Source organism: Myiozetetes cayanensis, unplaced genomic scaffold (genome assembly GCF_022539395.1).
Source record: "Myiozetetes cayanensis isolate MyiCay16 unplaced genomic scaffold, myiCay2020 scf3, whole genome shotgun sequence".
Taxonomy (NCBI): domain Eukaryota; kingdom Metazoa; phylum Chordata; class Aves; order Passeriformes; family Tyrannidae; genus Myiozetetes; species Myiozetetes cayanensis.
In genome coordinates this window covers 9,213,098-9,240,923 of record NW_026087521.1, presented here as the reverse complement: position 1 = coordinate 9,240,923, position 27,826 = coordinate 9,213,098, and the positions used below count along the sequence as shown (strand labels likewise).

The 27,826-nt window shown below is 36.3% G+C and overlaps 1 protein-coding gene across 10 annotated transcripts in view; it reads right to left on the bottom strand.

Annotated features, from left to right (window-relative positions):
- The window catches only part of PCLO (piccolo presynaptic cytomatrix protein), a 341,736-nt gene that overhangs the window by 60,344 nt on the left and 253,566 nt on the right, over positions 1-27,826 (bottom strand). For 2 of the 10 annotated variants that reach the window (XM_050324929.1, XM_050324930.1), the window contains exons 13-21: positions 25,109-25,320; positions 20,124-20,174; positions 19,121-19,251; positions 17,502-17,528; positions 14,290-14,383; positions 8,119-8,190; positions 5,565-5,745; positions 4,171-4,365; positions 2,740-2,814 (exon numbers count right to left, since the gene is read on the bottom strand). In XM_050324929.1, the coding sequence (XP_050180886.1) occupies positions 2,740-2,814; positions 4,171-4,365; positions 5,565-5,745; positions 8,119-8,190; positions 14,290-14,383; positions 17,502-17,528; positions 19,121-19,251; positions 20,124-20,174; positions 25,109-25,320 (1,038 nt within the window). Of the gene's footprint in view, positions 1-2,739; positions 2,923-4,170; positions 4,366-5,564; positions 5,746-8,118; positions 8,191-14,289; positions 14,384-17,501; positions 17,529-19,120; positions 19,252-20,123; positions 20,175-25,108; positions 25,321-27,826 lie in introns of those variants that run through there. The other 8 variants (XM_050324925.1, XM_050324928.1, XM_050324931.1 and 5 more) reach the window with 6 other exon arrangements.

The window sequence follows — 27,826 nt, the reverse complement described above, 5'->3', positions numbered from 1 at the left end:
TGACCATTGGATATTCTAATGTAATAAAGGATTGATTTTTCCTCGCAAAACCATTGTTCCTTTTGGGGCAAAACTGGCACCTTTTTCCCTTCAAATAAGGACAAGGCCAATTTTACCCTTTAAGCTACATCCATGTAGGTACCACAGCTCCTTATAAAACTGTATAGTTGGACTGATTTGCTCTACCTCTAAAACTGACTCATCTGGTGGATAAACTCTAATGCATAGATTTATTATGAAAGGAATGTGCTTAATTTTATGTGAATATGTAATTGGCAACGATTCATATTTTGTACAAAACTGAAATCAAATTAACTCAAACCTAGGCAGTGTTCTCTTCCTCTTACTTGGGTCCCTTGCAACTTCTGGCTTCAAAGAGTTGGCTCTGAAATATTTTTGTTCCTCTCTGAGGGATGTGATGGGAATGTGTAATATGCAATTGGTTTCTCTGCAGATCACACTCTTATCTCCCACAGGTAACAAGAAAATTATACTTCAGGATTTATTTTTAATTGAATGCTCTAGTTGAATATGGGATTTTACAATGGTTCTGAACAAAACCCAATGTTTTTTTTGCATCTTCACCTTAATTTCAAAACAGATTGATTAGAATACAATTTTTTACTGTTTAAAATGAACACAGACACAGTTCAGTTCAATACACTTAAACTGATGCAAGTCCTTTGCATTCACAAAACATGCTAAGTATACCATAGGTGCTGGTTTTGTTTATGGTTTCCTTTTTACTTCTCAGCAGACACACAATTAATAACTGACAAAATACATCCAATAGAAAATGTCCTAGGAGTCAGAAGTAGAGAAAGATTTCTCCAAGACATTCCAGGAATGACTGAGGGTTCTTGTTTTGTTTTGTTTGTTTGCTTATTTTCAGGAGCCAATTCAATTCAAGAGAAAAAAGGAAGTTATTGAGAGACCAAGTTAAAGGAGGAAACTCTTTCTGAGCATTCTCTTAGGTAGAGAAGGACTGATAACCACTCACAGCATAGAATCACTTCCATACCCTCGTGTACTTGGGCTGTAAAAACACAAACAGTTGTTCTGAAAGATGCTATTCTTTGATAAATGCTTAGTAAAATAGCTGTGGTTAAAAAAACCAAACAACAAAAAACAAACCCAAACAATTTTGTGGATTATCTATGATGGCTTTGTTAGTAAAGGGCTTTGAGACATAGTGACAAAAATTACTGACTTGCTGAGATGACTGTTCCAGTCAATAAAACCAGTTCCTAATGGATTCTTTTCCAGGTGCCAGTAGACTGTAATGGGGGTGGTACCACAACCACGCATCATCCGTTTAGGAATGGATTTGCAAAGTGATGATGCCCTAATATTCATTGTGCACAATAGTCTCAACTTTTAGAATTTTTAAAATGCAGGGGAAACTTCTCCTTCCTTCATCATATCTTCCTCCCACAAAGAACTCCATAAACTGGAAGCTGGTTTGAGTATCTTTGATGCTTTTTCCATTCAAGGTCATAGACTCATCTCATTTTACTTTCATACTCCACAAAACTGCAGTGAAATTGTCTTGCTTTTCATTCCTGCTGAAACTCATGAGAGCAGATTAACCTCAAAATGGTAACTGCTGGCCCATCTCATATGAATAAATTTAGACAAACCAGTTTTGATACATTAAAAAGAAGTCAAAACTTCTCACAGGTTTGAAATGAGACTTACAAACATTGTGTAGCTGACCACACATTGTGTATATATGTTACAAGTAAAAAGTGAAAGGTACCACATCTCTTCATAGTAATTCTAACCTCCCTTATATTCTAATGTCGACTCTTATTCTCATAATTCTCTATGATGCTTCTAATATGTTATGTAATGACTTGTTGCCTTCAGGGTATATAGTTGGAAGTATCATTTCCTCTTTCTCTGCTACAACCTTCTTAGCCAGCTTGTATTGATCAGTGTGCAATGGTGTTGACAGATAAACCTTCAATGAATCTTGAGAACTCAGGAAGGGATTACAACACAAGAGAACATCTGGGAGTCCAGTCAGTACATTTATTTGGATTATCCCTCAGATTCCATGTAAATAAACAAAATGCTCCAGAAATCAAAAGAACAGTGGCAATTTGAGCTGTTTGAGATTCTGGCTCTTTATTTGAGATGAGGGGATAAATTACTGATAGGTGGTATTACAGGTGCCTACAGGTAGAAAGTAATTTTAAAGATGCTGATAGGAAAACTATCAAGAGATTGAGCTATACATGGATCAAAACTCCTTTCCTTTCCACTGGTGGTTTGAAAATTATCTATGCTAATGACTGTTGACATAATAACTATGTTGGAAGAGGAAAAGGAAATTGTCAGTGTCCCAATTACAATTGCAGAAACAAAAATGTGCAATTAGGTTTTTGTCACAGTACAAGAAATGTCCAATCATGCTTAAGCAGACAAACTTGGATGCATGCTTTTTATTAGGCAACAACATGAGCAAAGCTATACTATTTTTCAACAGAAGTCTAAGTACTCCAGTGGAATGGAAGTGCACACATTTGTTGTTTTATAACGCTTCTTAGCACAGTTTTTCGTTATGGATTTATGCGCTGGTAGGTGGAGAAATCAAGCAGAGTTCTTGATTCATGTTAACATTTACAGCACTTAATGGAGGGGTAAAATAAATATTTAAATATCGCAATGAATTAGTTGACATGGCAAGAAGGATTTGGGATGTAGTTGGTTTCTTAACCATGTCTTTCTGCTCACCTCCTTCAGGCTTGAGTGGTCCATCAGACATCACTTTCCTGAGGGCTAGTTGGCTTTGGTCTTTGTTGTCATTGGCTGGTGGAGGCAGATTGTCAGACTGAGTTCTTTGAATAGGGAGGACTCCTGCTATGCTGTGTCTGTGCTGCTTCCTGGCATGATTAGACTGACCGCTTTTATGTGCTGCTGTGGCAGTGTGGGTGAAATGGAAACCCAGAGTATGTATCCTCAGATGGAACCAGCTTAAATGTTATTCATGCAAACAGAAGTGTTTTTTTCTGTATTTAAGTACGTAGTGTTTTCAAACACCAAAGAGACACCACATGCACAGCATTAAAGAGTATTAAAACTGGCTGTTTCTTTATTAATGATGGTGAAGACAAGGGAAATAATTTTCCACCCAGTTTTGCATCATACCATGGTAAATTTATGGCATATCAACAAATCCTGAAGACAAACACAATGACTCCACAGTCAGAGAGATTTAATTTGCCATCAACTAAACCCTCAACTAGCAATCAGATACTGGTCTGAAGTATTCTCTAGAGAGTAATTCTTTTGAATGGAATATTTTTAATTTATTAATGTATTTGAAGTTGTCAGATGAAATCTATATTGACCCTTAATCAATTCATGGCACAAAAATTACTAGAAAAATTGAACTGTGACACCTGACTTAGCTCCCAACTCCCTTTGACTTTCCTAAGTTGACAACATTTTTGAAATCTGATGTTAAAGGCTTTGTGTGTTTAATGGTTTTGCATTTAATGTGTTTAATGTTTTTGTTCTGTTTCTTTTCTGCTCATCACTAACATGATCTTCTCTGAGATATTAAGAAGGTTGCCTTATATTTCCTTTCAAAAAAAAAAATAAAATATTTACAGTCATGTTTCAAAAATAGAAATCTCAGCCACATAGTTAGAAAAAAAAATTTCTTTAACTTCAAATCCTCTTTTGTGTATATAGTATTGTCCTTCCTGATTACTACTTACAGATAAATCCTGTTATTAATGTGGTCTCAGTACTTGTGTGCAATTTAAAGAGCTGGCAGCTGCATCTCTGCAGGTTTTGATTATTTCATTGGTAGTTATTTAGTGACATCAAAACACAATGGACTTCTCTGTGAGTCGTGAACAACCATGGAACATCATGGACCATGAGTGAAGGGACTGATGGAGAAACAGCCAGTTTCACTGCAGTCTATATAAATTAAAATAAATAAATAAATATAAGACTTCTAAATACAAGAGTATATTGTAATTATACGTATTCACACACAGGCACACGAAGAAAGACATTGAACAGAGTGAGCACAGTGTGCCAAGAACAGAAAAAGAAAAAAAAAATAATAGCCAAAAAGAGAAGGACAGCAGGGAAAAAGGCAACAGATGAACATTAAGCTGCCATGCTGAGGAATTTATTTGCGTCTTTTACTTGGTTGAAGGCGGAGCTGCTGGACAGCTGCTTCGGCAGCCGCGATGGCTGCCCCAGCGTCTTCAAGGTGAGTTTGAGTGACGCTGGTTTTGCTTTGGCTGCGGGATGGACCGTGAGAGCGGAGATGTCCTTCAGAGGAGGATTTGGAGCTCCCTGGGCTGCTGTGGGATTTCTCAATGGTGGGCACCTGCATGTCTACCAGGAAAATGAAGAAGCACAATTCTTGCATTTATTAAAAACAAACCATTTGATTTTTCTTCTCTCGACTGGTCTTTCTGTATTTCTGGTCTCCTCCAGAAAAAGAAATACAGATTAGGCTGTGCCATTCCATTTAAAGTATCAGGATATATTGTGATTAGGAAACTCCTACGAGGCATCATTGTCTACTTCCCCACTGTTACCTAGCCCAGGGAATAATTTTTTTAGTATTGGCTTTCTATCACCTGTGGATTAGGCCTTCTGTGTTGGTTCACACTGGTGAAATGAGGGGGTAGTGCTTTCCACTTTCTAATTCTCTAGTATGTAGGGATTAACTAGTATAACCTACACCAGTAACAAATGCTCAGAAAATGCAAGCCATTTTATTCTGAATTATGCCCTGGTCAAAATCACAGCCTAATTTAAGACAGATTCTATACTTACCTCTAATTTAGATATGGATCTTATATAGCCACTAATGCCTAGCAGAACAGAGCACAGAAAGGAGATGGAACAGAGTCTTGTCACTCTGAGGGCCACATCTGGATTCTATTTGGAATGCTTTTGCTTTGATATGACATATAATGTGTTTTAAGAGACCAACTGTCTACTGACCACTTAGTATAAAAAAGACATTAAAGATTAATTTCTTGGAGCAGGAGACACTGAGATCAATTCTGCTTTTTAAAGCACTAGTATATTTCTACTATATCAACTCCACTGATTTCTAACACAACTGAGATATGCTACAGCCCATTATCATTGACTGGAAATGCATATGCATTATTACAGCATAATTTTTGTTCTATAAAATATTAACATTGCATTTTCAGACAATAAAACACCATAGAATTTTTAAGGAACATGAAAAATAGAAAGCTGAATATATATTGAATTTGGTCAAGGCTACCAGAAAAATGAAAAGGGCACAGAATCTACAGTATATGTGCAAAGCACATAGAGTCTGTAAGCTGTTGTTCTAAGAACACAGTTACTCAGTAAGCTGGCTGGCAGAGATAGAGACAAATTAAACCTTATCACCAATTAATTAATCACAGAGATAAATGCATTTTTAATAAAAATATATACAAATTTCATAGCAGTATCTTTATTTTTCTATTAGAACTTACACATAGCAAAGGTTTTCCCATCATCTGGGAAAATATTTCATATCAGGTGCACCAAGTCATTCCTACCCTTGGAGGGGTCCGGGAAGATTCCGTGACTTCTGCTCTTGATGACAGATGGTTTTGGAGATTGCTGGCTACTCTGTCCAGAATGAGATTTCCCATGATCAATGTTTTCACTCTGTTCTTTAAGAGGATACCACCGGGGAGTGTTGTCAAGCTGAGAAACACTGGATAACTCGATCAACACCTACAAATAAATCAAAGTATAATACATGGCCTGTAACTGATCTATTGATGATCGCACACGGCAGAAGAGACTCGAGTTATGTTACCAGAAGTTGCAATCAAATGCAAGAGCTAAGGGTATAAGGTTGTATGCTTACAGGTTCAGGACTCCTGGGCATGCTCCTTATACAAGCCACCTGTGACCCCAAACCCACATCTGGTAGTATATTGATGCATCTGAACTAATATATCTTGGCAACAGGACCTCAGGAAGGGTTGTGAGCTCAGTCCTTGGACTACAACAGCTCCTACCAAGATGGCCAGACACTTTAAAACATAGCTTGTAAGCACTAGATTGACAGCTAGACTAAAAAGACATCCAGTCACTCTGTCTTTGTATAGACATATTCTAATAGAAGAATCTATCAATCTTTTATTAATGTTAGTAAAGGAGCAAATAGTTCTATATTTGTTTTTAATAAGGTCTTCAGTATTATGAGACTTGAACCTCTTGAGTCTCGAAAAAATCCACATACGCAGAATTAGTAGCAAAAAGAAAAAATAGGGAGACCTTTGCACTTCACTAAAAATAATGGAATTCAATAGACCATTTAGGTCTCAAAACTTCACTGGGCAAAGAAAACCGAAAGGAGTTGCAATGGCAATATGGAAATGAAACAAGCAACCTGGCTAAAAAAACCCAACCAGTGCAGCTGAAATTTGCTCTAGGTAACCTGCATTGCTAGCAGAGGTTCTGTGAAATTAAAAAAGACAAAAAAAAAAAAAAAAAAGACAAATAAAGTGTACAATTACATCACTTTATTAGAAGACCCTGACATGGGGAAATCTCTTCACAACTGATTCTTTCTAGGTCAAAAGCCTTGTTTCTTCCCTTTTTACTTTCAGCTTCATAGGTTGTCTATCATTTGGTTTGGTCTTTCTGGTTAGACCTGTTCAATTAATCTGAACAGATTAACTATTTAGCATGTTCCCTGTTGTGCTTTTTTTTGTTATAGCCTTGGGAATGACTTAGAAGACAGCATGGTTGAGAATTGCTCCCAACAGGCAGTGTAGGCTGGGGGCTCTGCTTTGTAAGAGAAGAAGCTTCACATTCCATGGACGTGGGCCACAGTGTGCCACTTGTCTTCTGGGGCATGCAAGTCCCAAGGTCCTGGTCCAACTCAAGCAAGTCTTTAGGGCACAACTTGGATATCCCATTTCTGATGTTATGGTGCAGGATTCCTCTGGACATCCTGGTGCTGAAATACACTGGATAGTCTTTTCTGTACCTTTATTCCCTGAAGAACTTCTTTCATAATTAATAAATAAAATAGTTCTAGAGGTTGAAAAAATTTAGGGAAAAAGGTTTAAATCTTCCTGTAGAATCAGTTGTTGGAGTATCCCTTTTCCAAATGTCATAAATAACAGTGATGTAAATAATCAGTAAAGCCCTGCATTTGGACAAATATGCTGAACTCAACAAGAATATGGACACAGTATGCAGGAAATAAGTAATCATGTAGCAGCTTCCTCCACATTTATTTTAGTAATTGTTCAAATAGTGACACTGATTGCTTAGTTTGGTAGTTACACAAAGGGGAACTGGAGCTGAACTGACTTTTTTTCAAAATTCAAATGCAGAATGAGCACAGATACTCTGAGTAACTCTGTATGAACAATCAATTTTCCTGTGCTTCTATTTCTAATTATAATCTTTATTTGTAATAACATTTTTAATTACTTTTTTTTGCATCACAGTTATTTCTGGTAATTTTTCTATATGTGCATATGTTTGTTTATTTGCTTTTTAAAGAGAGAGCATACTTCTTCCTATGATCACTCATCTCATTTATTATTATTTACCAGATTTTGCCTTCAGTCATACTTTGGTAATGATACTCCTATTTCAGAATGTTAAAAATGAGGCTGTGAGCAACAAGAATAAATTACTTACTCTTGCAGATACTTGTGCATGTGTTAAAATGTGACTTGATGGCAGAATTTAATCCTTCAATCATTTTCAAAGACTAATACCTCCTCAGCCTTCCCACATTATGATAAAATCGAGGAAGACAGCTTTCAGTCATAACAAGAACTCCCCACTGAGCCACTGTGAAGATTGTTACTATCTCAGGCTCAAAAAAAGTCTTAATTTTCAGGGAATTAACGCTGTGTTGGGTCCTAAATTAACTTGCCCCCAGTTTAAGGAGATAAAAGGGAATATGTGTTTCATATGTGATAAAAGAAATCATGACAATTTGTAATGAAGTCAGCAGTAAAATTATGATGTAAGAAAAGGTTTTACTTAACATATGTACCATACCTCGGAAGAGAACAGTCTTCAAATAACAGCCTGCAGTTATTAGTAGTAGCAAGGAAGAGATAAGATACTCACTTCACCAAGGAAGTCGTTTGAGGAGAATCTATCATAATCCCAGACAGTCACTTCCAGTGTTTTCTTTTTCAGCTGCAATTTAAGTCAAAGTATAATTAACCTCATTGCCATCATAAACTTCAGTTCAAGGCTTTACAGTGGTTTCTATACATAATTTCCTCCTTGAGTCCTTTTTCATAGTGACAGCTAGGCAGTTTTTGCCCTCTCATCAACCTTGTTCTTAGAAAAATAATTTGGGGCTATTATTTGTTATCAAGACAGATGGGCTTGTGCTTGGCCCTATTTCAGGAATTTCCACAAGCTGTTTTGGTCAGAATACGTGTCCACTACAAGACTCAAACTGATTTTTAAAGCCCCATTTTTGTGTTTCTGCAGCTTTTCTCATCATCAGATATGAGTTGTCTGAACTCAGGCATTTGCCTGAAGTGCCTTGGAGAGTGAATAGCAAATGCATTATTTAAAACACCCCATTTACATAATCTCATCTGTGAAGACCAGGCTTTAAAGCTCACAGAATTCAGTGTAGTCACTGAGAGTCTGCAAGTGATCCAGGCATGCAGGACAAGTTGTACTGTTAGGTATTAATTACAGCTATCAAAATCCTTTAAATGCAGACCTTGTTCGGTATGACAGCTGTATCAAGCACTCTTCTATACGTTACAGTAAGAAACAAGTAATTATTTTTATGTGACAAGAGAGCAAAAGACAGAGAAACTGTTGACCAAAGCAGTTGACCTTATTGGAAAGACTGATCTGAGCGTTTTTCCAGGGGTCTTTAGGGACATAAAAGTAGAGGATTGATTACTGATGTTGAATGTTTGGGCAAAAGGCTGAAGAGGCAGTAATAAATTCCTGGTGCTTGAAAGAGAGAAAGACAAAATCCTGAGGGTATGGGGTATCTGCAAAGTTAGGCAAAGAAGTTATAAGTGAAGAATCCAAGCATTATTAAGGAAAACAGGACTCCTACTTGAATAAAAGTCAGAAGAAGAAATCTTATGTGATAGTTGAGGCCATCATCCTAACAGAAACAACAAAAGAACCTCACTTATTTGACTATCAATTTGCTGCTGGGCACAAAGGGACAACAAAGGCTCAAGTCATTGCTCAAAGTTATAAGATATACCAGTTACTGTACGTATTACATATACTTGCAAGAAAAGGACTGTGTGCTATTTACAGAATCACAGGGTATTGGAATGAGTTGGAATGGACCTACAGGGATCATCGAGTCCAACTCGTAAGTGAATGGCCTGTATGGGGCATCAAACCCACAACAGTGGTGTTATTAGCAGCATGTTCTATTCATTTATCTCCATTGCATTTTGGTTTAATTTCAGCACAGATTCAAACAGCTCCTAATAACTTGAAATCACCTTTAAATGACAATTTCATCTCATTATTATGTATTCAGAATATCTTGTGCTCCCAGATAACTTTAGAAAAATGAGCAACCATGCAAAGACAATGTCTAAGAAAGACAAATTTAAACTCAGCATACCCTGTAAAACCCAAACAAAAGGGAATTTGTACTACTTTTAGCATCAACAATGTACTCTTTAGGCAGACAACAATATGACTTGAAAGCTAAGATTTAAAAAAAAATATTTGAGAGTAATTTCGTAACTTTTCTCTGTTTTATTCTTACATAATTATGCAATATTTGTCTTAAGAATTCTTTCAAAAATATCCTGCAAAAACGCAAAAAAAAGTTGAGCAAAAAGACTCTTTTTTTTGTACATTCCTTGCTGAATATTTGTAAAGGTGATTTCCTTGACTGAATAAAATTCCTTTTCTTTGCTGTTCCAAGGCAGTCTTGAAACTGCAACATGAAAAATAACATGAAAAAATGAGCTGAGCAGCCACTGGTCCATGATGCTTTTGGCTTCCCGGACAATATAATTTTCTTTAGGTGCTATCCTTAGTATATGTATTTTTATCCTTTAAAAAAGGGATAACAGAAATACTTTTCAGAAATGTATTGTCTCAGCTGCTGCTATTTTGAGAGGGCATACTGTCTTTTTCGTGACTGTGCAAGGACAGAGAAAAGAATGTATAGATCCAGGAAAGGGAAAAAAACCCAACCCTAAGGTTTGAAGGATTTTTCGTAGAAAGAGGAACGTAGAGAAGATTTTTGAGTAACTGCAACCCTACTTTGCTAGCCTGTTTGCATTAGTGTGATAATAAAACTGCGATGAAAACTTTCAGTTCTCTGTATTTCTTCGAGAAATCTATTTTAAGCCTCTTAGTTTAATAAAGTCTTTTATAAAATATTATGACAACGAAAAACCATGGAAAGACCTTTATTAGGCAGAGTGCAAGAAATGAGTTTCAAAGAGGAGTAGAATTTGCTTTTCTGCAGATATATTTATGTACCACCATTGAAGGTAAAGAACACTCAATGGTTGCTGATTTTAAAAGCAGCTTTTATACCGTCACAGCAAAGTAGGGTTTTGCCTTACATCATCCAGTTTTAGGTTGGGAAGCCAGAAATTCAAACTCTCATCAGGAATATAACAGACAGCAATACTGAAATGGGTTGCAGAAACCCCCTATCCATCTGACCGTGGCTTTCTGCAAGTGGGCAATGTAGCAACAGGAAAATGAGAGTGTCCCAAAAAGAAGGAAAGTTGTTTACACAAGTTGTGAACCTCATACGAGTTCTAAGAATATTACAAAAAAAAGTGTTACCAAATGGTAACTGATTTCAGGCTTTGCCTTGTGGAAAAAAATTATAAATAAATAAAAATTAAACTCCTACTTAAAAGCATAATATTGCATGTGAACTTCAGTTATCTTCAGGCTTTTGCAGAAAACCATTATTTAAAGAAAATGAAGGAATATGCAGAACCAGTCAATGTGAAAAGTATTGTCTCTTATGGAAGACATAATCAACACCACAGGTACAGAAGTGTTTGGTTTTTATTTTAAATATGTGGGGATCACTGGGTGTTGCTACAGCTAATGTGTGCCTGTGTAGCTAAATATGCATTACTTGAAATATTTAACACATATTCCTTGAAGATTTCATACAAGGACTCACTACTTGAAATATTTAATACATATTCTGTTGAAAATTTAATGCAAGGATTGCATGAGGAAAGAAATAATTTTAATGCAGCTTGTTTTTCTTCTATGCTGAAAGTAAATTACTACAATTACTATAAACCATTGCAATCTCAGGATATTTGATAAGAAGAAATGAATGTGTTGCATTAGATCATCAAATTATATTTATTTTTGTTTACATTCATATTTAATATTCTCTTCTCTATATTGTTGTACTTCAGTGTGTGGGAGGATAAAAAAATTTTTGATAGGTCACTTAGAAACTTACTTTCTCTTGTCCAAGATATTAAGTAGAATTTAAGCACCAGCACCTTACTGATTCATAAGATTTTCTTACTTTCATAAATAAGACATAGGCTCCTACATCACTCAAGGGTTTTGAAAAAAAAATTACTTTCTAAATATATTAGCTTAATTGAGAACATAAACTACAGCAAAAACTATTTGCTTTATTGAATTATATAATTTAAGGAAATACTTTTATTTTCTTTCTGACAAGTTATACCAATGGACTAAGCAGCAACAGAACTTATATCTTCTATCATCTTCTCCTTAAATTCTTTTAACGCTTTCTTTCATGCTCTGAGTAGGCATTTAACTTGAGTTACCAATTATTATACAAGTTTTGTGACGTGTACTTGGCCTTCCTCTCAAATTGTAATTATTTTTACTTTATTACTTAAAAAAACCCTTAAATTACTAAATATTCAGTTTAATTTATTTTTCTCCAACCGTCAAAGTACAGTTGCTACATGATAGAACTAATCATTCTGACCTTGAAAAAGTCTGTTTCATTTCAAAGAGTGATCTATTTCTCATAATTATTTTCAGTTTAATTTCAACCAGATTATGAAAGAGAAAAGGAAAATGAAAAATTGTACAACCAGCTAAAGTCTAGACAGTGACGTTAAAAGGACTATATTAGGAAATATTTAATAATGCTTATTTGCTGTCAGCAAGCAACCCATGTAGGGAACGGAAATGTTTCTTTGAAGAAATACTATTTATAAAGATTCATGAATTTATGTTAGAATATGACTGCTAAATCTGAGTAGCTTAGTGTATGATGCAGTTTTGCTTGTTTGGTGAACAGAATGCTCATTCTCAGTCGAACACAATTATTGTCCTGTGCTCCTCTTTATATTCCCAACTATTTTGAAATATCCATTTGTGAGTTTTATGAGTACAAATGATGCTCTATTGCATGGTGATAGATATTCAGACTGTAGGGGGTACTTATCATCAGCCTGGAATTATTTGCTGATTTAGAAATGTGCTTTATTGTATATTTTCTAAGCCAGGGTATGAAATTTTGTAGGAGAAGAATCACACACACCAGTATCTTAGCAGTAGATACAAGCCATGGAAAGGTCTGGAAGGAAACACTATTTTCTGCATACACTTCTGTGCATCAAGAAGCCGAAATACAGAACATATGTGGTCCTCAGAGGAAGTTTACACACAACCATAAGCTCTGAATATCAGTCTCAGAGGAAGGGAAAAGGAGGAGATTTGCTATTAGAATCAAAAGTTCAGAATTCAACATGCGAAGAAAGGCACATGTCATCAAATAATTGTCAAAACCTAACATTAAAGATATAAGTAGATTTTTTTGTTGTAATAATCACTGTCCAAGAAATCCTAGATTACTATCACTATCCAGTTTCAAAGCATGAAACAGCCACTGAACGTACCACACCTATGTACTCTTAATGACAGCTCTGTGAAATGCCACCAGCAGAACCTCAAAGCAAATGAAGAAAACGGAAGAACCTTTCTTAAATGGAAAGCTCAGTTTGGAAATATTGTTAAGACTTACCAAATCCTTTCACAAAATCCAGAAGACTCAGGGTTTATACTGCAGCTCAGCAAACATCACAGTTGTTTTTTTTTCCTGATGCTTTCACTGTCAGTGAGCTACCATTTATAAAAGCTTGCATGAAGCAGTGAGAAGCCCCACCAAACCATAACCACGACCTACAGGACACTGCTGAAGTAAATCTGAGCTATTGTGTGTTAAGTTCACATGTATAAATTGCATGAGCAACCATGCATGTCCCTCTGTGGGCAGGGCTTTGCTCCTTGCAAAAAATGGGTATCTTAGTCTACATTCCTCTCAACAAACAAGAAGAAAGAATAACAACATTTTTAGTTTGGAAGCCAATATCGAGTCCTTGGGGTCATGATGGAGAAATATATTAAAAGGATTGTGAAATCTCTTCACTGAAGAGTCTGGTTATTCTGGGCTTTTTTAAAAAAGTGCTGAAAGATTTAAGTGGCCTTGAAAAGTGAAGCTGGAAATATCAAGAAAAAAATAGCAAGAAAGGCAAAAAGATTCAGGACTTCCTAGAGATCCAGTATTCAATAAAATATAATTCATAATTTAAGCAAATGAACTGATAATAATTTTGCTCATATATCTTTTTCAAATGGTCAAAAGTCCTTTTACAAGGGGAGATGGAGAAAAAGAGGTCTCAGTTGCTTTATTCTGCCTCAGTTAACCCTGTAGGTCTGTTGGAATTAGGAAGCCATGAAGAAACAGGTAAGACTCCACAGTCATCTTTCTCAGATGTGAGTTAAATTTTTCTATAGCAAGGAAATTAAATGTGTTCTAATTTTTTTCAGTTGATTCATTTTCAAGACACTAATTTAAATTGTTAATAAATCTAAAATTGTATCTTTACATTTTATAAGTATTTTTTAATAAAAAAATTGTGGAACCTGTGCTTTGTGTGAGCTTGCATGGCTTTTGGAACACAGTGACAGTGATTTCTGCATCTACTTCAGAAACTTATGTCTTAATTTATTCCCTCATTAATTTATTCCATTATCATTTTTTAAACTGTCACATCTGTACTTATGACATTATTATGAGTGTAATCCCCACCAATTACCATTTTTATAAGTAGAAGGGCAAGAAAAGAGTATTGATATAGTAAGCTCTATCAGAAGCAAGGAATGAGTTCCAAATTTCTCCTAAATCCAGCAAGATTTTACAGGGGTTCACAGAATTGCCAGTAGCACTCCTCCCCACACAGTGAGCACTGCAGACCACACAAATAATAAAGCAGCAAATGACACCAAACAGCATCACCAGTCACGCACCTGCTCCGTGGAGATATTTTTATAAATGACCGTCTGATTCCACTCAGGATTCAGGCTCTTCTGAACATACTTAGTTCTCCGCTTGTACTCAGCACTGAGTTTGAACAAAAGGAGAAAACATTACATTAGCGACCATTTGCTTCTTTCAGCTCTAATGCAACAAAACTGCCCAAAAACCAAAAACTAAAAAAAGAAAGGAACTGCATCTTCCATTTCTGCATCAGTTCAGGGTTACAAGAGGACAGTGACAGCCTTTGGGATGTTTTTTCTTCGGTATGCTTTTCTGACATGGTCTTTTAAAACATCTTCTGAGTCTTCAGCAGGCTCTCTCTGCATAAAACCATTTCAAGATAAAGCATTAGCGAGCACATGCATATACGCTTTGTCCTCTCATTGTAAGTGTTGGGCTCTAATTCTAAATTGAGGTGAAAATGCATTGATTTCTTTTCCAAGATCATTCTCCCATTAGCACTTTAAAGTAGCACAGGTTCATTATATTTATAGGCTGCTATCTCTAATTACAGGAATCCCATCTCACAAAAACATTTAATGAATGCCATAAGGTAACTAATATCTAATATCCTTTTAATGATAGAAACACTAATTTCTTATTGATCCTATTCTCTGCCTATCCCTCTAACTGTACTAGAAAGAAACATAAAAGTGCATCAAGCTCATGTTGTTTTTTTTTTAATCAATAGCCAAGAACAAAAGGTTTGGCTGCATAATCTGTTTTTAAAAAGAATCAGTAATGCTTTTGATTGTACTTTGCATTTCCTGAGTATAAAGAAAGCAGTACACTAATCTTTAACAGAGTATGGATTCATCTAACTCTGTGAGCTTTGATGTCAGAATTACATTCATTTCAATTTTAATTTAATATACATTTTAATGGACATATCAAAAAAGCTGGGCAGAAGAACATGAGAATCTTTTAATACTTTGAAAACCTCACAAGATAGAAGGTTAACTCTTTCTGTCCACCTGCAAGTATATATCTGTTATATCTTTTCTTAAATTAAATGTTCCCAGGACCATTCCCCAGCACTGAGACAAAATTACTTGTATTAAACTTTTTTGGGGTTCCCCTACGTTAACTTTTGGTAGTGTACTGTTCCCTTGATTCTCACTTCTGATTTAGTTCTTTTCATTCACACTGTGGCATGGTCCCAGAACTAATGAACTAATTCCTTTCACATGAGATTAACTGAGAAGATGCACTCCAGGGACTCACTTAATCAGCCAGTCACTAATGGTGTGCCATGCACGGTACCAGCCTGGAGCAGGTCTGATTTAAGGTTGTGTGAAAGATGCATGTGTTTTACTGGCACATATACGTCAATGTTGGTACTTCAGCACCAGCAGTTTCACTTTATAAACTCAATTCTACTGTACAGTGATCCCATCTGATTATTCTGGAGTGTCTACTGGCCTTTTTCTCCATAAGTGGCCACATTTTCTCCATGTGGTTGTATCCAACATGACTACTAGCCTGATATCTCTAATGAAAGGGATTTGCAGCTATTTTTCCACTTACTTTTTGCTCTAGTCATTCTAGCCATTTCCATCTCTTTTCTTGCAAATCTTGCTATCCACTGACTTCCAGTTTATTGAAAAATGTGAAGGCTAGTGGGAGCTGTGAAACAAACTATATGTTCACCTCTGCTTATAGGAAAAAAGCAGAAGCTCTCCAGAGGTCAGTGAGTTCTATCAGACACATCATAGAATGGTAAGAATGAATTAAAATCTAGGGGGACCAAGAGCATATAGAAAAGAAACTCACACGAAGTTTCCTTGTATATCTCGGAAGGAGAGTTGAAATACAAAATCTGAATCCTTTTCAAAACTAGATTTTGATGGCAAACACTGTTCAGTAATGCAGTTAAATTTTTTAAAGCATCTCAGTAGTCTTCTTGTCCCACTCTTTGATATGACAAAAGTGTCCCCTGCCTAAAGTATCCTGTCTAAATGTCCTATGATCTACTGGTTTTAAGGAACTGATATACTTTCATTTTTTGAAGAAAGTAGGAAAGGGCCCTTTGTGCACTCAGCCAAGAAAATGACACCAATATATTCCCTTTCCTTTCTTGGATCTCCTTTTTCAATAGTAGAACTTCATCTCAGAGTTCCTGATTCTTTTCAGAAATATGTGAGAAGGTGATTCATGCAGTGTTGAGTTTCATAGCTGGAAGTGATGAAAGTTAAATGTGTTTTTAACACAGTAACTCTGAAGTATTTCCAGTGAAGTCCATGGAGTATTTGGACCTGAACTGTAAGGGTGGTGTGAGCCCACATCCGTATAACCTATGGCCTGTATCTGTTAAAGAGGGAAGGAGGAGACATTGGCCACTTCTAGGGAGGTGCAGAACCAGCCTAAGTTGGATTACAGATGAGGATCTCTAGACCTCTGAAGGGAAGGATCTCGCAAATACATTAAATTCATACAACTGATGTACCTTTTCCCCAACAATTGTGATTAACAGATGGAGATGCTTTAATGAAATGCATTCATTGAACCTGTCTATACCTAGTATGAAATAATTGCACTTGAAATTCACAGAGTATGCTGTGTGAAAAGATACAAACTGCATATCTCTTTTCTTTATATTTTCTCTCTGATTCCTTAATTAGAAATTATTAATACATAATACAACTGAATGTACAGTGAAAAAAGTATAATAGAATAACTGTATAAAAAAGTCTAATATAATACATATATAAAATGTGTAGTTTTAACACATTCATTAAATAATTCTAATAACAAAGAAACATACAGATGATAGAGATCTGTTTATTATGTGCAGGTAAATAACTATTCCATTATATTACCAAAGAGTGCCTATTTCTCTTTTGGTAGTAACACCATTCAAAATCTTCATAATCAAGTTTACAGTTAATTGTTTTGCAACTTTCAGTGAAAGAGAATGAAGTTTAAGATATCTCTGAACTAAGTTCTTACAGACTTCAGAAGAAATTTTTCTTATCTTCAGAGTTTGGCCCTGGAAGATTACTGCATCAAGGAGCATTAACTACTTGTTTCTCCAGTTCCTCCTGACCTGGAAATGACCTCATTAGAAAATGAAAAGCAAAAGCATAGCCCAGTTGCATCCCATCAGAACTCAAGATAAATCTGTATTTCAATGTACAGGCTTATAGTATCATTCATGCATACAAAAAATGAAAGAATAAATTTGGAAGATAGTAAACTCTACCTGGCATTTTGGACAACCATGACTTGTCTGCACACCCATCATTTAGAGAGTTAGGAACACAGAGGAAGCAGTGAGAGAAAATGAGAACAGAGATGAAAGAAAATGTGAATAATGGTAGCTTCTAGTATCAGAATCAAAGGAAATAGAGGCATTAGGAAGAAGTCTAGCATGGACTGAACTACAGATAAAAGTCACTCAGTAGCAATTCAAGTTTGGCACTTTTAAGAAGTTCTTTATTTTCATTATTCCCCAAAGGCCCAAGTTGCATGCAAAACTGTACCAGTGCCATGTTTTAAAATAATGAACCCAAACGAAACTAAAATCCAAACTCTTCATAACTTGGCAACAAGTTAAAACTTAAACTTGGATCTGGCTTAGGTCCCTTATAGGGTGAACAGGTCTTTAGTTCAAAGTCTTATTTCTGCATCAGTGAATGTACCTGTAAAATTCCCAGCAAGATTGATCAGACAAGCATTTTACAAGACTCTTATGTGCATTAAAAAACCTCTCAAGCTTTAGCACCTGTTTCCATTATATTCAGTAATAGTTTGGGCCCAGTGCCACTGAACAATATTGAATGCTGTATAGTTAGAATTAATAAGCTACAAAAGAAAATGTATGGCCTTATTTGTACCACTGATGCATTTAATGGTGCTTGCCTGTATGCCAAATGCTGAACTGTGACCCCAGCATCCACTTTCCTGTTACTTTGAATAGAACAGAAATGCAGATTTTTATTTGCACAGTCCTAGCCTAAGAGTCTTTTAGGATGAGTATGATTGCACAAGCAGGGAAGTTTACAGGAATTTGTCTTTGCAATCTATAATCTGATGCAACAGCTTAATTTTAGATACATCTATTGTGTCACTGAAGTCAGCAGGATTCTTATGAATTCTGCATATACCTATGACATTCTGCAACATTAGGGTGAAAAAAATAGTTATAATATTGCTGGCACAGAAACATATCTTTTAAAGGAAACTCTGATGAGTTATTTGTAATTACAGAGTCTAAAAGTAATAGTCTGTGAAAAAGTGATCAGTGATTTATACAGTCATTAGATACAGAATTATTGGTATTTGTAAAACTGTACCTTAGCTCAAAAAAATGCCATATAACTCAGATGGAGAGAATGTTTTCTGATCAGTATTTCTCACCTTTAGTATTATGCTACAACATTAAATTTGTCTCAAATACATTAATTCTGCATGTTTGAAAATCTATCCTAAATTCAGATTGTCTTGAGCTGAGGCAACCATTCCATGCTAAGCTTAACATGTGGCTTTATATATTACAAAAAGTGCTCCATATATTTAGTACATTTCCATAGAGTCTGTTGTTATTTTAAATATTTTTGCATGTTTTATAATTTTTTTAAAAGGAAACATGGCAGAAAAAAAAGTAAATCTACAAGAATGATAATAAAGTTCCTAATGTCATTAGCAAAGTATTCCCAGTTCTCCTGGGAACAGGATTTGGCTCTGTAATAAAAATTCAACGTTTTTGCTGGTGTTGCACCTTGATTTTCTATAGCAATAACTATCAGTTCTGTTTATTAAGGATAAGGAGTAAACCCTAAATTAAAAGAAGGTCCAGGTTAAAATATCTCCTACACTTACCCTCTCCCTGGAAGAAGATAAACTTTAACAAAGGGGTCCGAATAGCCATTGTTGTCTCTTGGAGCAAGGTTTCTCGCCTGAAGGATGTGGATGATAAGGTTGCCAAGGTGCTTGTCATAGTTGATTTGAAGCTAGTGAATACATTAAAACACAGTAGGATTATTTGTTACTTTTACTTCCTAAATGATTCAACACCTATCCTAAACTCTTTGAATAAAATGAATTTTAGGCTTCTATGTGAAAATAAACACATTTTTGAAGTTTTTCTCTCTCTCTATTAGAATGAAATGCTAGATGATCACGTTAGACCTTTAAAAAAAAAAAAAAAAAGAGAAACACTCAGCTTGATCTATTTCAGCCAGGGAAAACAAAGGAAATTTGAAACCTTGACATTATTCTGAGCGATAGCCATCTTATTGAGTGGTAATTACACACATCCTGCCTATTTGGAGCCCAAGCCTGACTAGGATGTTATAATACTGTATGGAAAGACTCCTAGTGCTAATATAGGTTAATTAAGGGGGAAGAAAAGCCCCAGAAATCTATAAGAAGTAAGGCTGCAGTTATTCTGCTGTTCTGTGTTCCACTGTTTAAAAAAGCTAAAGTCAATTTACATAAGGGATAACTATAAACTTGGCATATCATGGAAATAAATACACTGCACTATAAGAAACCCTCATTAGTTCTTGCCTCAGTGTAAACAGATTGATTGGGAATTTCTGAAGAAAACCATAATAAGTGGCCACAGATTAAGGATTAGAATGAATTTCACTATGCTTTTAGCCCCTTTGGGAACAGCAGCATTTTCCATTCTTTTGGTTGTATTTCACAAGACAACATGAAAGACAGATGCAAAAATGAAGCACTGATTTACATTAGCGACATTTTAAGGATTGGAATTGAATAAGAAATCAGTTGATAGAGGTTGTTTTCTGCAAACTTATTGAACAGAAAAACACAGCCAGTAGCAACAACAATGTACACAGCAAAAATACATCTTTACCTGAATTTCTCCAGTGATTGGATGGGAAGCAGACTTTGTAGTTTCTGTGGGCTGCCAGATTAAAAAAACATAAATAAGTACATAGACACACACTTATAAATATACACACATAAATATTGGAAATAGAAGATTTTCAAAATTAACTTTTTCAAGAGGTATGGTTTATACTTCTGCATTGCCATAGATTTTTAAAAACTATTTTTCTCCAGCTGTTGTGTTCAAAACTAAGAGTTATGGTATTTTAACAGCACTTAAAGTCCAGTCCAGCCATTTTGATCAGCCTTTGTGCAGGTGCAGAATCAATCAAACAGTTGAATACAAAAATCTTTATAGTCTGAGCAGATTGGTCACACAGAGAGGCATGGGGAAAAAAGACATACAGCATTTACTCTGCCTAACAAAAGTGAATGTTGCCAAGAGAAAAAAAAATACCATGTCAAGTAAAACACAGCCATATTTCTGGCAATATGGGAAAATCAGAGAGAGGCAAAAGGTACATTAGTTTAAACTGAGTTTAGGTGAAAGTGGGTTAAAAGAGTGGAAAGAATGGTACTAAAACTAAGTGATATGTATAAGTGGGTTTCACAGTGGCAAGTAATTTTTTGCTTTATTCTGTGCTTTCTGATAATCAATTCAGCTACACCACTATCATCTTCAAATTCCTCCACATAGGTTCTCTATCATGAAATTTAAATTTTTTGTCCTCCCCTTCCTCTTTGTTCTTTATCACTGAGCTTCTCTAAGGATTCGACAAAAAGCAATAAAATCTTTAATGTTCCCCCCCTCCCCTTTTCCTCACTTCTGTTTTTCAGCAGTTGGAAAATAATATCACCACTTGCTTAGAATCCTGGACTCACAAAACTATGCTGTTCTATTAAATGCTGCTGCCCTTGAGCCACTCTGGACCTACCTCTAATCTGCAAGCCATCAGTCAAGCAAGAAAGCTCTGGTTCAGTAGCAGGATTTGAATATTTTTGCATTCTCTCCACATCTGCTTCCTTGGTTGATGCAGCAGAAAACAAAGGATGCAAACAAGGACAAACTTACTGTTCTCTGAAGACTGACCTGGAAGCCATCTTTTCCTACTCCTCCAGATGTGAGCAGCTGCCTGATATTATTCCGTGCAATTAGTATTTCTACTGCTTTCTGAGAAGAATAAAATCCATCTGCCTCTTTTATGCTGCCCTACACTTCAAGAAAACCTTTACAGACTTTCTCGGGATGTTGGGCATCAATTGTTTTAAATTAGGCCAGTGCAGGGCCCATGTCACCCAGACCAGAGCCTAAAGTACAGGTGATGCACTATCCTTTTCAGGTTTGTGGTGAAGAAATATCCCTTCAAACATTCTAATCTGCAACAGAACTAACCAGAAAAATCCCAGCCAAACAACAGCACAATGAAAACACAGGAGAAAACTAGCCAAAATCTGCCTATTTTATGATTATGTTTACTGTCCTGCGTTGCCTTCTAGATGTATTTCTTTATGAACACAAACTTTTCCAGAAAAGAAACAAAACCAAACTTCATCTTTCAGCAAATGCACATGTTTCTAAAAATAATTCTCATGGAAAATTTTAAAATCAGATCTTCTTGGTACCTTAAAAAGCTTTTAAAGAAGTTTAATCCTTCTAACATCTAAAACAGGTCATCAATAGTTTATAAAATGCTCTAAATCTGAAATGAAATTTTAGATTGAGAGCAAACTACTCCTAAAATTTCTTTGCACCTTAGTAGACTCTTCAAAGAGAGAATTTCACTCCTTTTGACAAAGAGCTACCTGAGCATCATGCAAACTTTCGAAGTAGGGCTTGAACGGCTTATACTTCTCATACTTTACCTCTACAAATGGATTTTATTATACTTAATAGTTCTGACCTCAGGCTGTACAAGCACTGACAATACTGACAACACCAAAAATAACATGGAGCTAGCTGTGCTGTGGCTACAAAATCACTGCCGGATAGTCTAAATGCTCTCATTTTTCACAAGCTGGAATAGCAAGAATAATGGGCTTGTTCACTCTGTATGTCATGTAATATGGAATGTATTAGTACAGATAATGTAGAAGGAGTTCGTAGAAAAGGGAATGGGCATGACAAATTTGTATGGGGACTTCCAAAGGTGGTTAAAGGGGGAGTTTGTGAAGTGGAGTCTGTAAAATAAATGTTTCTATATCATTGCTGAATCTCTGTATTCATTCCCAAGGCTCTGATACACTATATTAAATGTGATTTTTTTTCCTCTCTGAGATCAGGTGATTTAAAAATGACCATGAAGAACTACCTATATATTTAAAAGAAACATGAATAATTTAGGCTGAAAGAGGCCTCTCAAGGTCATCTGGTCTAACCTCCAGCTCAGAGCTGGGCCAACTTTGAAGTTGGATCTGGATTGAAAGGCAGAGATGCAAATAAGTATCTTTCTTTATCAGGGCCTCAGTGAAGATTAATGTGAAAATAAGAAGAAGTATTTCACTCCAGAATTCTCTAGGAGCTAAAAGATTTGAGGAACTAGAAAAAAACCTAACCCATTCTTCAAGATGCAAAGCAATTAGCGCTTCTGGAGGACATTTATATGGATGTAATCTGCACCATAAGCAGGTCGAGCATTTACAATACAAAAGAGAAAGGCCTGCACAGCATATAGTGAAGTCAAGGCTTCCAAGGCTTAAATCTGTCTTGAGATGGCTAATATAATTTTATTCTATTTTCTTTTGATACTCCCTGCATGAACTCACACATCCTGCGTAAGAGATGGTGCTTTGTAATGCCATCACACCTGCTGAAGAAGGTTGTCACGACCGTGAGGTGAAACTTGTTAATGCCAGGCTCTGATGTTATGCACTATCACTCTCTGCAGCACTCGGACAAAGCACTAAATGTGAGACAATTGGCACTGCATAATACCAAAGAGACTCCTACAACATTTCTAGAGTGTATATTCTATACAAAAAGCTTTAAAAAATACTTGCTAAAAATAAAAGCAAGTTGCAAAAACAAGATCTAGGCAGTTTGGTTATTTAGTCTGTCATGATACTTTGGCAGGGCTGCAGCCTGCCTAGAAATGCTGTCAGCCCAAGGCAAAGAGCAGTTCCAGAAAGGATGAGCTTTCTCTTCTAACAGAGCTCGGCACCATTATAAACTTGGCCTGCAGTCAATGAACAGAAACTATACAAGTCAACAAGAGCTATGGTTGTTATGAAAGAAATGCCTCTCAACACGATTTTCAGAAATAAGCAAAGAATGTTTTAAATATTTACCTGACTAGTTCTGAGTTTTGCATCTCCTACATAAAGGCAATAGTTCTAATATTTTTTTTTGTTTCATCTTTATAAGCCTCCAGCTGAATCTTCATAAAAGAGTACCAAATCCTCTGTGAAGCAGGAAATTAAATTTATGCATCTAACTTTATGTGACCTGCTACAATGCCAAAGCTGGGAACCTAGTCTCCTCATGTGGACAGAGAGCAGCACCTCCCCAGCATACACTGCACAGCAAGGATTTTTGGATCTCCATACATACCCTGTGCAGTGAATTTAGGATCATGATTCATCTAACCAAATGAAAGGGGGTTCAGAGTAGATAGTGACATGTGCCAAGAGCCCTGCCCTTTCCATGCACTGCCATGGCAGGTTTCACCCAGTCTCATGATTTGTACTTTGGAAGTGCATTATTCTCAGTGACAAAAATCTTGCATATGACAAACTAGTTCATATGTAGATGTATACAATATCCACAGTATGCTGCAATGAATCCAACTATTCACTTAATGATTAGGCAATTCTGCCAGATCCCTGAAGTTAGGCCCAGTAAATCTTGACATATAGATGTAACTTGTGCATCATAGACCTGAATTAGTTCATAAAACACCTGTAGGTATTGTGGAAAGAGAGAATTACTATCCAAACCAAACTGATCAATAAATATCTTTACAGTTTGTACTAGTTGCTGGATGAAAGGGTTTTTTATGTTTCCTCTCACACAAAAGTTCTGTTGGCATATTGAAGAGCTATCTGAAATGAGCAAACGAGATGCTGGGTTTGGTTTGTGCAGCACCTAACTCATCCACAGTTTAAATAATAGGTATAGCTCCAACAGAACAAAAATACAAACATACTTGAATGCAATACCAATCTGGCAGTCCCAAGAAGGAATAGAGATGATGATTAATAAATATCTAGAAAGCACTTTGTTTGCAATGTGAAGCTTTGTTTCTAATGGTAAGAGTGTGAGAAGCTGGATATTCATGATAGCAGTCAGCACTCTTGCAAATTGCTTAAGCAAATGCAGTCTTCACAGAATTGATTTTCACTTCAGGTCTTAACTTTTTAGACACAAAATGCAAAAATGTTACAAACGACTTTATGATCCCATTTTCAGTTTCCGCTGTGAAAAAGTGTTACTAAATCCCACTCTTCTGTTTTCAGGTGTGCAAATGCACAAGGAGAAGGAACTTCAGCTGAAAAATGGACAGGATGTGGCAAAGAATATAAGAAATTATGCTTAGCAAATTCACAGGAATTGGTGAAAAAACAAACTTTAATGGTAACTTTCATTTTCATTCTTTCTCTGGCTTTCAGAGACATGCTCTGGTTATTCATAGCTTGTAACACTTCAAGCAGTTTAGTATAGAGAGGGAATTATGGTCTTACTAATATCAGCTGCTTCAATGAAACTAGTACCTCACCATAATGGAGGATGTACTTAAGTAGCAAGAGCAACAAAGACAGCAAAGGGCAATTTTTTTGTTTAAAACCAGTAATATTAAGTTTAAAAAAATTTTTTTTGATATGGACCAATCTTTTATGACCTTGGATAAATCACACAATCTTTTCTTATATCCAAGTTCAGTATCTTAACAGTAATATACCTCACCGTCCTGGAAATGAATTCACCAATATGTGCTGTAATTTCTTGCTACACTAAACAGGCAGTTTCTTCCTGTCATCAAAATATTATTGCTGCATATCTGGGAAGTTTCTTACCTTGCTGCTGTGGCGCTTTTTGCTCACTGAGGGAGAACCAGGCTGACCAGGGCTAGGAACAGCACTGGAGGTGGCAGAAGTGGTTCCAGAGTGGACATGAGATCCTTTTTCCACTCCTGAGGAAGCAACCAGAGGCGACTGCTGTAGAGAAACCTTTTGGAGCTCTGCAGCCAGCTGCTTGGGATCAACCCCCGGGGACTTCGCTTTATCTACTGGATTAAAGTAAGAGAGCTTTGTGTTGATAATTGCCAGCACATCCAAATCCATCTTGCCATGGTGCAGGGACAGAATAATGATCTTTACAATTTTTCATCTGCTTGTATACTTTGAAGATGCAAAAGGCAACCTATAAAAAATAGACATCTCTCACACAACACTGACATTCCAGTTTCAATCCCAATCTTTCTGTCATCTAGTGTTACTTACCTTGAAAGCTTTCTAAGAAAGTAATTCTAGCTGAAGAGAAAGTACTTCTAGCTGAAGAAAAACAGGCCTTGCTGATTATGCTGATTCATACTGGAGCAAATTATAGATTTAAAGACTAGACTGTACTGTCTTTCAATATTTGAAACTGGTCCAGGTTCACTAAGTATCTCAACTTTCTTGTAAAAAGCTTAAATCTTTTGTTTTGTTTTGTTGTTTTTTTTTTTTAAATCAGCTGAACATTCAATAGAACTGAATTCTGCTTTTGAGATAATTTATACAAAACTAAAGAGAAAAAAAGCTCAAATCTTTAGCACCACAAATTAATCAAAGCAGAATAAAGTGAAAACAAATGAAGAATAAAAGCCCTGATTCATCTTTCCTTATTACTCACACCTATGTAAGACATCTGAGTCTGATTGCCCTCCCTGCTGCCTGGGAATGAGTGGGAGGAATTCACCCTTTGGAGATTGCAATTTACATTTAACACAGAAATGAAGTCAAGTCAGTTCCATATATGCCTTCCTTCCCAGGTTCTCAGAAGTATAAGAGGTTTAAAGCAAGACAGAAGTCTTATCCTGCCTGCTTGGCTCTAATTCATTTTCTTTCAGAGCAAATGGAGATTGTTCCTTTCCAAAGTCCAGTCTGCCAAACCTCAGAGGTAATGGCAAGACTTGACTTGGCAGGCAGAAGGCACTCTACAGAGTTGTTCCAACTCAGAAACCACTAGAAAATTACCAGAGTAGGAGGAAACATGCCTGCAAGAGTGGAAAAATTTAATTTTACTTCTGTTCTTTCTCACTTTGAGTTTTTCTTATTAATAAAAAGTTGTTTATTCTATCTTCTATCCTTTCAAAACCCAATTTCAGTGTCTATGAATGTCTTTGGTATTCTTGATCTGCTCACAAAGAAAATAATTATGGGCAGCTCTGCCTCAATGCTCTGTCAGAGTTAGTCTTGTCTTTCAATTATTATCAATAACATCCATTTTCAACAAAAAGTAGCTTTATGGTAAGTATATTATTAGCTGGGAAATTTTACATGATCAGAAAATAGAGTATTTAATCCAGACAATTTATGTACTGATTGATAAAACAGAAGCCACAAAACTCTGAGTGAAACAGTCTTTTAATTTGCACTGAGCTTGCTGAGGGGTTGTATTATTAGTAAGATTGTCCATATTGATTCCAAATTAGATTAGATATGACTGATAAAATGACTGGAGCCTGCAGTCATGGCATTGATTGAATAGAAGGGAATCCCCCCAAAAGCATTACCATCTTAGAACTCACATAAAACTTTACATTGACTACTGCTGCTGCATGCCTGTATTTTCATCACTTATCACAGACCACAAACCTTGGATTAAGCTAACAGGTCTTTCCCAACACTGACAATTCTATGATTCTACAGACATAGGCCTTAGGACTTGTGTGTTATTTGAATTTGCTGCAGTTTGCTGGGAGCTTTTTTTTAACTTGTCTGGTTGCAATAGTAGTCATCGAATAACAGGATGGTTACAACCTTAATTTGCCTGAGTTATATTGTATGATTGTAAGGAATAGTGGTCATTCCTAATAATTTTGATATAGAAAGATACAGAAGTAATTGCACTATGCAGATTGAAGTATTTATGACTCCAGATTAATAATGATGTTTATAAGAGCCTCTGAGGCCTGGGGTGACAGCAGTGCTGCAAGGTTTGGACACAAGAGTGTGTGGAGGCACTGGGGACACAAGCCACTGGTCAGCTACCAGCAGAGATGCAAACTCAGGGGCTGGGCAAAGTAAGCCTTAAAGGCAACAGAAGGGAAAAGAACAAGAGTATATCACATGTAAAGTTTACACTATCCAGTCAAGTCCTATGCAATGCAGAGCTGTTGAACAGTGGGGAAAGAGCAAGGTATAGTAGAAAACATAAAAGAGGTACAAGTGGATCTTGATGTGAATAGGAAGGAATTATCAACATCACCCACCTCCCAGCAAGGAGGAGTCAAAAACTCCCACCACAAACATCATACTCCTCCCAGCACATTCCTCAGGACACCTGAACCTCCCTTTATGCAACTTTCATCTTGTCCTAGCACTTGTTACCTGGGAGATGAGACCAACCCCAACCCAACCACAGCCTTCTTTCAAGTAGCTGTAAAGAGAGATAAAATTCCCCCTGAGCCTCCTTTTCTCCAAGTTAAACACACCCAGCGCCCTCAATTGACTTGTGATCCAGACTCTTCCTCAGCTCCACTGCCCTTGTCTGGACATGCTCCAGCACCTCAATGTCCTTCTTGAGAGGGG